The sequence below is a fragment of the Talpa occidentalis genome, unplaced genomic scaffold (assembly GCF_014898055.3).
Source record: "Talpa occidentalis isolate TD23 unplaced genomic scaffold, MPIMG_talOcc4v2.1 talOcc4.2, whole genome shotgun sequence".
Taxonomy (NCBI): domain Eukaryota; kingdom Metazoa; phylum Chordata; class Mammalia; order Eulipotyphla; family Talpidae; genus Talpa; species Talpa occidentalis.
The window spans coordinates 135,413,506-135,428,128 of NW_023602073.1; the positions used below are offsets into that span (position 1 = coordinate 135,413,506).

Below are 14,623 nucleotides of genomic sequence, written 5' to 3' on the forward strand. Positions count from 1 at the left end.
TACATTTTCTAAATTTAAAAATTATATGCCACATAAGATAATGTAAAATGTAAAAGCCAGAGTAATTTTTATTGTAAATCTTTCCAATTCTGAGATGAACTCATTCTTCAATTATAGGTATTATTATACTAGAATACCATTGTTTATAAGACTAAATATTCATGTTAACCAAGAAAAAAATGCACATATGCAGGACCAGTAAACTATATTGTCATTAGACTGTACTTTAAGTGTCGCTATATTGTAGCTTTAAGGGACATAAAGCCGATATTTTTGTTTATCTTGTGAGGAAGGATAATGATACTTGTGGGCATAGTGAAGTGGGAATAATTTGAATTTTGTTCAAAGTATGTATTCATTCTCCATTTTTATTGTAAGCAAAGAAATAGGAGTAAAATGTTAGAAACTGAGAACTACTTTTTACAAAGGAATAAATCATTTTTGCTTAATAACAAGAAAGCACTGAATTACCTTTCTACATGTCTGCATGGTGGTTGAGTGCTGAGACGGCCACCATAAAGTGTCCATAAGGTGAATCTAAGGGTTAGCTTTACTTTCTATGCTGGATAGCCATGTAGCCCCCAAAATGGTTTACCAAGTAGCTGACATCCTACCTCCATGGATGGTAGGATTCACACAGCGTTCACTACCATGGTAAGAAAATATGGAGAAGGACCTCTTAAGAAAATGAAATTATCTGTTACTGTTTCCTCATATTATGATGCTGCCTAATCTTATGTGTGGATTGACTTCTGTTAAATTTTTTCTGTGTGTAACATTGTTGTTTTTAAAAATATTAAATTATATTTGAAAATTATATTTGGGAGGTTGAGAGGGCAAGAATTAAGTTCATTTGAGGTTGATAATTAGATTTGTAGTGATGCTGAACTTCCACTGGTCTCTGCTGCTTTGTGTAGGCATAGAGAAAGAAGGTAGTTGAGTTTATTATATGAGTATGCTTTTGCCAGAGGGCTGTAATAAAAATATTCAGGGGAAGAAAGATATAGGGCAGTAAAGTTCTAGGAAAAAATATAGCAGGTTTTTGAATAATGTCGTTTTGTTCAACATAGGTTTATTATTATATTTATAAGGGAAAAAAATCAATTCCCAACTTGGAGCAGTGTAGATTTGGCACATTCCCCCTATGTCTGCAAGGATTTTCTCTGGGTATTCAGTTTCCTCCCACATTTAAAAGATGAGCGCACTACGTTCACTGCTCTGTCTAAATTTTCCCAGTCAGAGCGAGTGAGGGTTTGCTTGTGCCCCTCGATGAAAGAGTGTCCTGTCCAGGGTTGGTTCCACCCAGTGCCCTAAGAGACCAGGATAGGTTTTGGCCACCTGTGACCCTACATTGGAATAAGGGGTTGGAAAGTGAGTGAGGAATGAATGAATACAAATTAGTATTGAATCTTAGAAGTTTTTGTTTCTTTAGAAGTTTGGTGACGTTTTTGTGACCAGAAACATACTTCAGGAAGTTTGGTCTTGTTTATATCAAGTTGCCGCCGTAAATTGGTTTCACTACAGTCTCAGTTCCTAAGACCCTGTCAATAAGTAAGAGCTTACTGTATTGTAAAATCAAATTTGGTTGCAGAATCATTAAAGGAGAGAAGACGAATTATAGAGAAATGGGTAACAGGAAACCCATTGTGATAGGTATGATTGAATATTGGATGAAAAGGAAATTGGGTTTACAGTGGGATGCTTGATAGGCTGATTTTGGAGATGGGACACTTTGAGATGGTAATTAAACTACAGAGTGACTGGTGTATAAGGGAGAATATATGCAATTATTGGATGTCAGAGAGCAATAAGAATTGAGAACATGGTGCTATGTATGCATGAGAATTAGATTTCCTTTCTTACGCAGAAAATCTGAAATAATAATGGCTAAGTAAAATAAGAATTTACTCTTGCTTAAAATCTGATGCAGTGCCCAGGGCAAGTGTGCCAATTCCATGAAGTCATTAGGTTTACCCAAGCTCTTTCCAATTTCATATATATAAACCAGCACAGGATTACAATGTCCAAAGTTGCCTTGTGGTCCAAGATATCTACTAGTGTTTCAGTCACCTTATTTTTATGCATGCAGCAGCAGAAAGGAGAAAAGGAAAAGGGTCAGTAAGATCTTCCCTTGCTATCATTCCCCTTTTTAAGGTGATTCTCCAGGAATCTCTCCTAACAATTTCTGGTATTAGTCTGGTATTAGTCAATTTCACGTATTAGTCTTAGTTAGATGACTGTTGCTTTGAGGAATAGTGGGAAATGTGCTACTTGGGTTCATAGTTTATAACCCCCTAGTGATGGAGGGGTCTTGTTAGTAAAGATGGGAAGAATGAATATGGATAGACAGCTAGCAGTATTGATTACCCATGTGAAAATTTCAAGGTGATGGATAGAGCCTAAGATTAATGGCAATTTAAGACTTAACCAGATCAAGTGAAAGAAAGTAGCATGAAATTTATTTTGAATACATTGAGGAAAACCTTAAGACAGAGGGCAGAGGAATCTGAGGAGATGTATGGAGAGGAGTTTGTTCTAAAACATTAGTTAAGGAAATATCCATAGAAGGAATGAGGTGTAGGGAAAAGGCATGGGCTGATGGGGGTAAGAAAGTAGTTATTATTAAAAAGAGTGAGAAATAGTGATCCTTAATCTTTTGATCATCTATACATAAGAGAATTAAAGTCTCTTATGTATATTTTATATTACATGTATGTATTGATGTGCTAATGCTATATGTATAACAAAATATTATAAAAAATAGAAACTTTAAAAAATGAAATAAAAATGTCAATAAAAATTCTAATATAGTCTTCTACATACACCAGCCAATTTTCTTACCAGTCCCTGTCATCATGGTTGGTCTCAAAGGCCTCAGCCTCAATATGGCATAGGGTGGTAACTCTATTAGGGGAAATATGAGTAACCCAGCATAGAAATGATCTGTTACATTAAACAAGGAGGTCATTAAAGGCTCTAACCCTGGACTGCCTCCATACGCAAACTGAAATCTAAGCTGCAAATGCCTTAAAAATACCGATCAAAATACTGAGGATGGCCAATCACAACAGCTTAGCCTTTAAACCTGTCAAATAATATCTTTTCTTCACTTTCACACTTTCTCTATGTAAGTCTTTCCTCTGGCTTCTGTAGGTAGATTTTGTAGGTAGATTTTGGTGTGTGTACAGTTCAAATCAGTTTTTCTCAAGTTAACTCTTAAAAAATACTTAATGCCTCACTTCATCTTTACCAGTCTCTAATCTCAACTAAAAGTCTCCTCTTAAAATAAGAATAAGAATGTTTAAAATTCTTCAGAAATTTTGGGTAATACAGTAAGAAATACTGAAATTAAGGGAAGAAAAGGTGTGAGTTACAAGAATCACATAAAGAGATGACATTTGACCTAAGATAACAATGAGATCAAATAGGTAGGAAATGTTAAAAAATATATTAAAAAGAAATCTCAAATCATTAGAAAAAGGAAGGATTATTTATTAAGGATTTTGATACGGGTGTCAGGATCTTGAAGTTAGATTACACAGGTAATGACTGGTGAATCCTCTCATCCCCCTGTACCTCTGGCCTATACCCCAGTTCTTGTATGCATAAATAAATCTTTTTAAAAAACTGAAAATGCATACAGATGGTATAAATATGTATTATGAATTTGAACTGTAATACATTTGAATTGTGCATTTGAATTGTAAATCCTGAGAGTAGCTCTCATATACCAAGCCATGTTATAAAACTGGAGTAGATAAAGCAAAAGATAGCCAGTATTCAGAAATGAGGGCTCTGTCTCTTGAAAACTTAACATATGTTAATGAATGATAAAAGTGACATTTAAATTATTAGGATAGAATGAGCTGTTCTTTTATTTTTCTATCCAGAAAATGTTTACTGAAGGCCAAGCACTATTCTACATGCCAGGGATACATTGGCCATCATCATGGTACTTAAATTCAAATTTAAGGATGAATAAATAGGAAGAGGATAGAGTTCACAAGATTCATAGGGGTGGGGGCAACATTATATCCCTGCTTACTACTCTACAAAGAACCTGACACAGGCAATGTGTTATAAAGCAAAAAACCCAATAGAAAATTCAAGTGAAGATTTTTGTTTTCATAGCTATTCATGAAGGAGGTTATAGAGCTATCCAGTAAATATCTAATACCTTTTCCGTAGTGAAAATGGAAATCAAACTGAGATAACACTTGCAGTTCTGAGAGTGACAGGAAGTTTTAATGATACCATTTCTTTTCCATGAGTCTGGGGGAAGTGAGTGCTTGTCTGTGTTGCAGATATAACTGTATGTTGGTAATCTGTTTGGGAGGAGAGTTGAAGAGTAGTTCTCAAAGAACAAGATACACATGCTATGACCCAGCTGTTCCACATCTTGTTAGCTGCCTCAGGGTAGTCTTGAATGTAGGCACAAGAAGGTATGGTATTGGCAACATGATTTGTACTAATAAACATCCAACTGCTGCCTGAATGTGCTTCAGTTAGAATGTGTGTCCATACTGGGGAGCACTGTAGTGCTCACAGAAATCCCCAGAACATGTTGATCAATGTAAGTTACAGACAATATATGTATGTACCAATAATAACAGCAGTTACCCCCAAACTGTTTAGCATTGGCCTGTTAGCATCATAGGTGTTATTTAGAATGCTTTCAAAGAGCATATGTATTTTTTTCACTTGTGTACTTAAATCATTATAGCAGTTCTCCTTATTAGCCTTAGTTAATAGCTTGCATTCCCCACTTTCTTAGCCCTTATTGTATGTTTTATCATTATCACTTATCTGGCACTTGGCAAGTGCTTTTGTACATTTGGTAGCCTTTCAAGTTGCAAGTCTTCTAAGAGTGTAGGCTCTAGTCCTATTTTTTAATATAAAAATATCAAAAGAAAACATTTAGTGAAAATTTGTAATCATGAATTGCTTGTATCTTTGGAAAACATTTTTATGTTCTTTTTATTTGTAAGTGGGTAAATAAAAGTTTGACTTCTAAATTTATTTAAAATTTAAATGATTAGACAAAACCCATTTTAAAATTTGTTCGTAAAAAAGATGTTAGCAAATGAAATTGCTCAAATCACATTTTTCTTTTTTTTTTTTTTAATTTTTATGGGGGTTTTGAAAATTTACTAAAAATCAAAAATTAGAAAACTTCTATGACTTTTTTTTTAAGATTGATTGATTTATTTATTTATTTATTTATTTTTATTTATACAAGAACTGGGTACGGTCAGAAGCGTGGGAGGGTGAGAGAATTCACCAGAGACAGAGCAGGGAACAGAACAGGCAGACTGATGAAACACACTACTGAGGGGAGCAGCGGGCGGTAGGAGAGGTCTGCGCGCCATGTGGGACCCTCCTCCGGTGGCCCGGGAGCAGCCAGGGATCAAACCGGTTCTGCAGAGGTTGCGGGCAGCTTCACAACCCAGCGCTCAACCGCTGCGCCACCAGGGAGGCCCAGGAAACTTTTATACAAACATATGTCAATTTTAGCTTCCACATTGTTGTCCACACACACAAAATAGTGAAACATGAACTCCTTTTATTAAACCTGTAGCCCATGATCATAGTGGCAGCCAGCCCAATTCAACACTTTTTCTTTTTTCATAGGTCGTTTATATTCGATGCAAACTGGAATGAAGATTGATAGTAAAACTCCTGAATGTCGTAAATTTTTATCAAAGCTAATGGATCAGTTAGAAGCTGTAAGTTCATCCTGATAATTTATTTTGTGATTAATGCTTAAAATGCCGTTTTATTTCATTTATGCATGTGCATATTGCTATTCTGGTTGTTTCCCTTGGCAGCAGTCAGCGACATTTTTATAGCTGAGGAAAAATTAGACGCAAATTTTTATTTGCATCATACTGCTAAGGGAGTTGTAAGCATAAATTAGATCCAGTGTCATTGCATATATTATTATATCTTGTTCCATGTTATCATAAATGGCCTTTGAGTCATCCTTTCATGAGTAACAGACCCTGGAAATCTACACAATTGTAAATTGTATTAATTTGAGAGATACATATCTGTAAATTTAAGCTTCCATAACTGAATTCTAAGTTTGTCATTATATACCTTACTTAGAATTATATCTTTTTTATTGTGCTCTATTAGCTAGTGATACTATTTTAAGATGTAATGATCCTTCTAGTTTTTTTATATATATATTTGATAGAGGAAATTGAGATGGAAATGAAAGTTAAATTTTTTCATTATAAGTGGTTAGGATAAAATTTCCTAATTCCAATTAATACATTATTTGGAAATATTTTTTGGATGCTTTACGTGTGTGTACCTGAAATGTGTTATCTTTTTATTCTTGGTTATTTTTATTTTTAGAGCTAGATTATACTTTTAAAATATCAGTGTATTTCATTAAAATTTTGTAAGCGTTGAATTTTATTTTAAATACCTTGGACTGCAACAGCAATTGTCTTTTACAAGATTTAATTGAGAACATATTTATAGAAATGAATGTAAATAATTTGCTTATAATGATTATTAGGATTATTTGTACTTAAGCATATAGTTTTGTGAGTTAAAAGCTGTAAACTTTCTATCTGGTTTTATTTTAGCTTAAGAAACAGTTGGGTGATAATGAAGCTGTCACTCAAGAAATAGTTGGTTGTGCCCATTTGGAGAATTATGCACTGAAAATGTTTTTGTATGCAGATAATGAAGATCGAGCTGGGCGATTTCATAAGTAAGTAAATAAAGAGGAAAATTAAAATTGCATGTTTAATTATAATACTTTTATATATCACATGTAATTTAATTATAATAATGACCAGAATTACTTAATTTGTATTGAATACTTTTTAACTTCCCAATTAATGATTTATATTTTTTTCTTAAATTACTTGTAGAATCTTAGAATGATTTTGGCTATAAATGTAATTTTGTTTTTAGAGAAAATAACTGAAAATTACCCAGGCCAGACTCATTTTTCAGTAAGTATTCCTTAAGTAGCCATTCTTGCATATAAGAGTGGATTTTATCCAAAACCAGCCTTTTTCAGTTATGATGATTTAAAAAATTCCCAACCCTGCTAATTCAAATGGGATATCATTTTTGTAATAATACATATATATTCATGGATTGATGTGGATTCAGGTAACACTATAATTATATTTTCTAAAATTAGAAGTATACCATAAAACTTTGTTGTTAACATTTACTTATATATGTGTTGTTACTTCTAAGGAGATTACAAAAGAAGCTCCATTGTGTTCTTGAAGCGCCATTGTGTTCTGATTTTATTTAAAACATTAATTTCAGAGTACTTTATAAACATTGGAATTTTTGCTTATAACCAATGAGTAGTACTATATGGTTTTCATTTAAACTAGACCAGCACTCTTTTCTCTTCCAGAAACATGATTAAGTCCTTCTATACTGCAAGTCTTTTAATAGATGTCATAACAGTGTTTGGAGAGCTCACGGATGAAGTAAGTTCACATTCTTTATTGTTTTATATCTGCAGATCAATATTGCTACTGTTTAATCAGTTTTGTTACTGCTTTGCTTAAAGCCTCATGTCACATTTTAGAATGTAAAAATACTCCCTGTTGGCGCAAGGGGTTAAGATGCAACCTATGAAGCAGTCCTCAGCCACTGCAGCAGGAGTTTGATTCCCGGCCAGCCAGGGAGCCACCCACATGGCGCAGCAGACCTCTCCTATCTCGCCTGCTGCTCCCCTCAGCAGTGTATGTCAGTCAAATCTGCCTGTTCTATTCCCCACTCTGTCTCTAGTGAATCCTCTCACCCCATCCCCCACACCTCTGGCCTGTACCCCAGCTCTTGTATGCATAAATAAATAAATCCTTAAAAAAAAAAAAAAACAAAAGATGAAATTATTTTTCATAATATACCTTATTTTTTGTAGTAAGTTCTTAACTACACTTTAGCAAATGCATGACTACTGAATTGAACAACTCAAGTTTGGAGTTTAATTTTATTAAGTGTTTAAGTATTCCTGATCCTGTATGCTGTTAAATTTCTACACTGTTATTTTGTAAACATACTGGAGGCAGACTCTTTTTCTTTTTTTTAAAGATTTATTTTATTTATACATACAACAAATGGGGTGTAGGTCAGAGGTGCAGGGGTTGAGAGGATTCACCAGAGACAGAATGGGGAGTAGAATAGCAGATCTACTGAAATATACTGCTGAGGGTAACAGCAGCAACACAGGAGTGGTCTGCTGCGCCATGTGGGTTAGCTCCCTAGCAGAGGATCGAACTTATGTTGCAGTGGCTGGTGATAGCTTGATTGTGCTGTGTTTTTAACCCCTGCACCACCAGGGAGGCCCTGGAGGCAGACTTTTTAGGATTTTTTTTTCCTATTTCAATTGTACTCAGAAATATTGCTTCTAATTTGTTTCTATTGTAAAATATATTAGAATTTGATATTTTATGAGATACTTCATAGGTGTTTTATCAGTTTTTTTTTCCCCTCATAACCCTATAAGATAACCAGAGTATATACTCATTTATACATGAGAAAATTGAGGCTAGATGACAAAGTCATTGCTGCGAATTTGGTGGGTTTTTTTTTCACTGTCCTATTTCTTACCATCACTGTGGAAGATTTATTTTCTGAGAGGGGAGATAGTAATGTAAAAAGAAAGAGGAAATAAAGAGCTACAAATAAAACTGATAGAGGCATGGTGATTTGAATATATGAAGAACATTGCTTTCTGTGATGATTTTTTCAAAGTGATGAGCAACTCATACTAACTTTTCAGTCATATCAAAGGACAGTATATCTATGAGATGTTTATGATTTTATAAAACAATGTCTCAAAACTGCAAAATGTTGTTTATGTATAAAATGAAGGTGAGCTTTAGGCTTTATGATTATAAATTGGGTTTTTGCATTAGCAGAGTTGTGCAGAACATTTTAAAACTATGCCAAGTGTGACCATCCCTTTTATTGCAAAATAATCAGGCATCCCTAGCCCTTGCCCGTACGGCATTCCCATTCCCCAGTTATTCAGATAACCAGAAACCACCCCTAGATATTTCTAAAACACTCTCTAGTATATGGAGTATTAAGAGCCACTGCTGTCAAGTTTTCTTGAAACTGAGTAGTGTCAGAAAAAACAGACCTGGAATGTGAAAACCTGAAATCCTCAGTGAGTATCACCTCATTGTATTCTCAAGCCCTATGGATCTTCTATTTGGTTCTCTTTCTACTCCCATCTCCAGTTTGTTGTTAATGATCCGGATTGTCTTTCCTCTCTGTATTACTAGTATAAGACATTGTGCTAGACGCTTGAGGAATCTAAGGTGATTTAAATATGACATTATGGAAGCTTTATATAATTCAGTAGGGTTTTAGAGAGTACCAGGTTGGCAAAGGAAAATATTGAGACTTCTCATTGGAAAAGTAAATTGTAAACCAGATTAGACTGATAAGAGAGCGCCTGGAATCTTCTGTTGGTGACATTTAAATAAAGAACCATGCCATGGTAAAAATCTATAGAATAAACTGGTATAAAGTAGAACTTCAGTGATTTGGCAAAATAACTAGCAAACGATTCCTGTGGAACTTTATACGAGGTGAGTTGGTTTTAATTTCAGGAAAAATAATATGTTCAGACTTAGATTTTAAAATTTAATGTTAAAGTATGGCATTCAAAAAGAAATTTCCAAGATCTTAGAAATAAATAGTTGAGACATTCACAAAATAGAGATGACAGTTCAAGTTAGGTGATTAGACAAACCCTCAGGTAAGAGGATAATTTTGAAGGAGAGAGAGGATGGTCAAATAAACATCTTGCATTTACAGTGTAAGAAGTAAGAAGTGACTGAAGGAATACATTAGAGAAGTAGATAGAAATTCAAGATATCATCATAGAAGATTCTGTTAAGACAAAGCAACAGATCAGTTTGCCAAATACTTTCTAGAGAACTCTCCTTTCTCTCCTACTTGTCCTTACTTTGAGAAGTTGCTTTGCCCACGTATCTCACAAGTAAGCACACACAGTCCTTTGAAGTTATAACTTCCAGTAATGGAAAGTCCAGATAACAGGTAAAGTAATAGACATAGGAAAAAGAACAAAACGTCCAGAAGTCTTAAGTGAGTAAAGTAGGTTTTGTTTTTGTTTTTACTGAAGGAACACATAAATATCTCCACACATAATTAGTACATGATTCATCTGCATTTCATAAGAAAAATCTAGGGTTATATTTAAGTGTCTTAACAAAGAACAATTTCCTTAGTTATTTGAACATTGTAGAGCAGGGACTTTTCACTAACTTACATGATTTTCACTAACTTACATATTAGTTAAAAATATGCAAAGTTTGTACATCTAACAAGTTGTATGTGTGCCCATCCATCAAAATTTATCATTTGTTTCACAGTATTAATATTTCTCATATCCATTATTATATGGCTAGTGAAGTGACTTTTGACCATTAACTATATAAAATCAACCAGCAAGGATTAAATACAATACTGGTCAGATTAGCCAAAATTGTCAAGTCAACCAGTTTGATCAGTCTTGTTTTAGATTTATTTTCCTCTGCTTTCAATGTTGTTTTTTGTTACATGATTTTCCATTTCTAGAAATGGCATCTTCGTTGTTACTACTGAGATCTAGGTTTTTTAGAATAATGGTTTAAAATGTTTTATAATTGTAAATAATGTTCCACTTGAGAGGAAAGAGACGAATACACTCTTTACTATGACTTTACCAGCTCTTATCGATACAGATAAGCAAAGTAGTAAGCAATTTCAATCCTCTCTCATTGGTTCTCACTGATGTCTAAGATAATCTAAGACTTGTATTTATTAATGATTTAAGCACTATTTGCCTGAAAATAAAACACAGTTGTTCTAACATTTCTTTTTCCAAAGTAACTATTTAAAAGATGAAATAGTTTTAAAACTATGAGTGTAAACTGATTATTCAAAGCTCCTAGCGGTTTTAAATCATGCCCTCCTTTCCACTTTGACTTTAGTTCATCCTGTACTTTGAAAACATAGCAGAGGCGAAGACAGGAGACAGAAAGGTGGGAAAAGAATGAGTTTAAGGATTAAGGATTTCAAGTAGGCAGAGTTTCATATATACTCCTGTAGGCAGGAATTGCTATAGCTTACATATTCATTTTGATATATACTCCTGTAGGTATATTTCAGGAATTGCTATAGCTTACATATTCATTTATAAGGGAAATGAGTGATATTATTATGTAGCTTTTTAAATTAAGCTGAAACTTTCTTTACTAATAGTTGTTTCCCTTTCTCAAAGAATGCTGTTTAAGATACACCAAAATCTGTAACAACAAAAAATGGGGAGGAGAAAGGCATTCTGTTTGTTCTCTAAATTTATTTATGTATTTTTATTTTTTATTTATTTTTTTAAAACAGTAACCCTTTCATTATTTTTTTTTTAAGATTTATTTATTTATTTATACAAGCACTGGGTATAGTCAGCGCAGGAGGGTGAGAGAATCCACCAGAGCCAGAGCAGGGAGCAGAACAGGCAGACTGACAAAGTGTACTGCTGAGGGGAGCAGTGGGCGCGGCAGGAGAGGTCTACGTGCCATATGGGACCCTCGCTGGCAGCCGGGGATCGAACAGGCACTGCAGAGGCTGTGGGCAGCTTCACAGCCCAGCACTCAACCACTGCGCCACCAGGGAGGCCCTATTTATGTATCTTTAAATTACCTTTTAATTTTATCACCTTTATAATCAATATAGCAGTGGCTTTTAATTTATTTTTTGTTTTTAAAATGTTAGCAGTATTCTACCAACTCTGAAAATTTATTGTAACAGTGAAAGGGAGAGAGTAGGGGTCTCCCTGGTGGCCCATGGGTTAAACGTCAGCATTATGAAGCCATCCGCAACTACTGCAACAGGAGTTCGATCCCAAGGCAGGGAGGTGATCCATATATGGTGCAGCAGACCTCTCCTGTCTCGCCCACTGCTCCCCTCAGGACTGTATTTCAGTAGATCTGCCTGTTCTGTTCCCCACTCTGTCTCTGATGAATCCTCTCACCCCCCTGCACCTCTGGCCTGTACCCCAGTTCTTGTATACATAAGTAAATAAATCGTGAAGAAAGGGGGAGTGGTTAGAGCCAAGTCCCTCTGAATTCCAAACCAAGAAGTCATTTCACCTACTTCTCTGAATTTATTTTTCTTCTATAAAGTGGGTAGCCTGGACCAGAGGGTCTGTGAGAAGTGATGGGAAAAGGAGAATAAAGGCCAAAGGTGAAAAAGCATTGAAATAAAGAGAACAGGAGAAAAGTAGCTTTAGATTTAGAAGCTGTAACTACATCTGGGGGTGTGATCCTATACCTCTAAACATACACATTATTGTAAACCAATGTTACTGCAATAAAAAAAAATATATTTTAAAAGAAGAGATGAAAAACTAAGTTATACAAATGATAATATAAAGTAGAACCACTAAAAACTATGATAGTAAAGAGCAAATTTCCAGTAGGAAAAAATAGAATAGCAGTATAGACATTGTCAGTGCAGAAGTTAGTAACTTGCAGACCTGAGTACCTAACAGCCATCCTTTCGTAAAGATTTAGAGTCTTCTAATTAAATTCATTTTATTTCATTTCCCAATTTTTTTTTTAGTGCCACTAGTTCACAAGCTAGCTCACTGCAATATACCTTATTAATTTATTTTTCTTTGGGGGCCCCTTTCCTCTTACGCCTGTTCTCTGTTACTGTTATTTGAAGAACCTACAAGGTCTTTTCATTTCTTGGCATAGCAAGTTTAGGCTCCTACTTAGGCTACATCTTATCAATCCAATTTCATGTTTGTCTTGAAGCATGCTTACCGCCCTCTTAAGTTGCACCTATGGGAAGTTTGTGTTTTTAGCCTGCTTTGCCTAAATCTTACCTTCTCTTCAAGTCTTAGCTACATTATTCTATTCTTTAAATATATTGCTCCTTTATTTTAACTCTACCACATTTAAAGTATTAACTGTATGAGTATTACATTGCAAATGTATCGACTTGAGTTTTACACAAGTCAAGTTTACACACATGATTCATTGGGGACGAATTATACAGCAAGTCCTTGAAAGACAAGGAGGGGGGCAGATTTTGTCTCATTCTACTCACATCTTTGGAATTAAATTTCCATACTGAGTAAAATTTCAGAGTGAAAATAGTGGCTATTTAGTTCATATGTCAAAAGTTGCTATAGCTTAACTTTCCTATTTGCAGATGGAAATAATGTTCAGACTTGTTTGTATAGAACTTTTCTCATAACTCTTCTAAAACGTGATATCAGGTACAGCATTTTTCTTGGCCTATTCCCTGGTATTTTTTAATTTCATGTCATTACTCAGAGTTGCACAAAACCAAAATATTGCATATTTTTCTTAGTCTTCAGGTTTTGTTTTTTGTTTTGTTTTTGTATTTCTGCCAATCATCTGTTACTCAGCTCTTCCTTCTCTGTGTTAGGTAAACATTTAACTTTCAACTGTGCCTTATATAATTTCATCTCAGTATTTAATTAAAGTTGTTATTATGTAAACTTCTAGATGTCTTGGAGTCATGATCCCACTTTTAGGTATACAGTCACTATATTAAAATTTTTAATATTGTGTCTTAAAGTAAGGGATGTTTAAAACAAATATTTTGTTTTTCTACTGTAGCATCTGTGTAATCTATTTATGGCCAGTATTATTGCTTTAATTATATTTTAAATTGATTTCACTTCTAGCAATGTCTTAAGTACAGAAAAATATGTTTCCAAATATTACCCCCAGAAATAAAGATTATATCCCAGTCTGAGACTGCAAAGTTATTGGAGCACTAACTACAAAGAGGATAATCTGTTTAAGTTTATTCATTTGCACTGGAAGGTTCTGAATTAAGCACCATCTTAATGCTTGCCTTGAAAAACCATGGCAGAGATGGAAAAGTCCATCTAATAGGAAAAGCATGTGTTCCATATGTATACCATTCCTTAGGTTTGCATGCTCTCATTGTTCACTGGAGGTTTGTATCTTAAGTTAACAGTAGTAAATAGGAAATAACGAGGGTAGTAGTCTCTCTCTTATTTGAGTAATAATTCCAGGTATCTTATATTCACTTCTGTATAATAATTGCTAAGAACAGTACCTTGCACCTAATATTCAATTATTTCTGAACAAATGGAATATTTTTGCAGGCAGGGTTAGTATAATGTGGTATTGATGAAGACTACTATGGGCATTAGACTCAGAGTTCTGTACCACTTTATAACTGTATGACTCTAAGTAGGTTATTTGCTTGTTCCCATATCTCTGAGGTGAAAAAATTTCTAACACTTACTTGTCAAGTTGTAAGTTGTCCTGGATTTCAAATGAGAAAATGGATGTGAAGCTTTTAGCACAGTACTAGCTTGTAGTAGATGGTTAAAAGAATTACTTCTTGTTTTTATTTGTTGATAATGTTGTAGTATAAATTTAGAGAGGACATCAGCAAATATATGAAATTTGTAATGGAAACTATCCTAAACTTCCTAAACTTAAGTTGAATTGAATAATTAAGTTGAATTTTATTCAGAAACAGATAGGTGTTATATATTACCACTGCTATATTTGGAGCTCCAACATGTGCAATTAGATTCCCAAAAAGA

At 34.3% G+C, this 14,623-nt stretch overlaps 1 protein-coding gene across 4 annotated transcripts in view; it reads left to right on the forward strand.

The window, feature by feature from the left end:
- Nucleotides 1–14,623, forward strand: part of VTA1 (vesicle trafficking 1) — a 54,662-nt gene that overhangs the window by 8,818 nt on the left and 31,221 nt on the right. For all 4 annotated transcript variants that reach the window (XR_008552797.1, XR_008552798.1, XR_008552796.1 and 1 more), the window contains exons 2-4: nt 5,632–5,726; nt 6,600–6,727; nt 7,397–7,472. Coding sequence is in view for 1 of the 4 variants with exons in the window: in XM_037520488.2 (XP_037376385.1) it covers nt 5,632–5,726; nt 6,600–6,727; nt 7,397–7,472 (299 nt within the window). In the remaining 3 variants the exon portion in view is untranslated. The remainder of the gene's footprint in view (nt 1–5,631; nt 5,727–6,599; nt 6,728–7,396; nt 7,473–14,623) is intronic.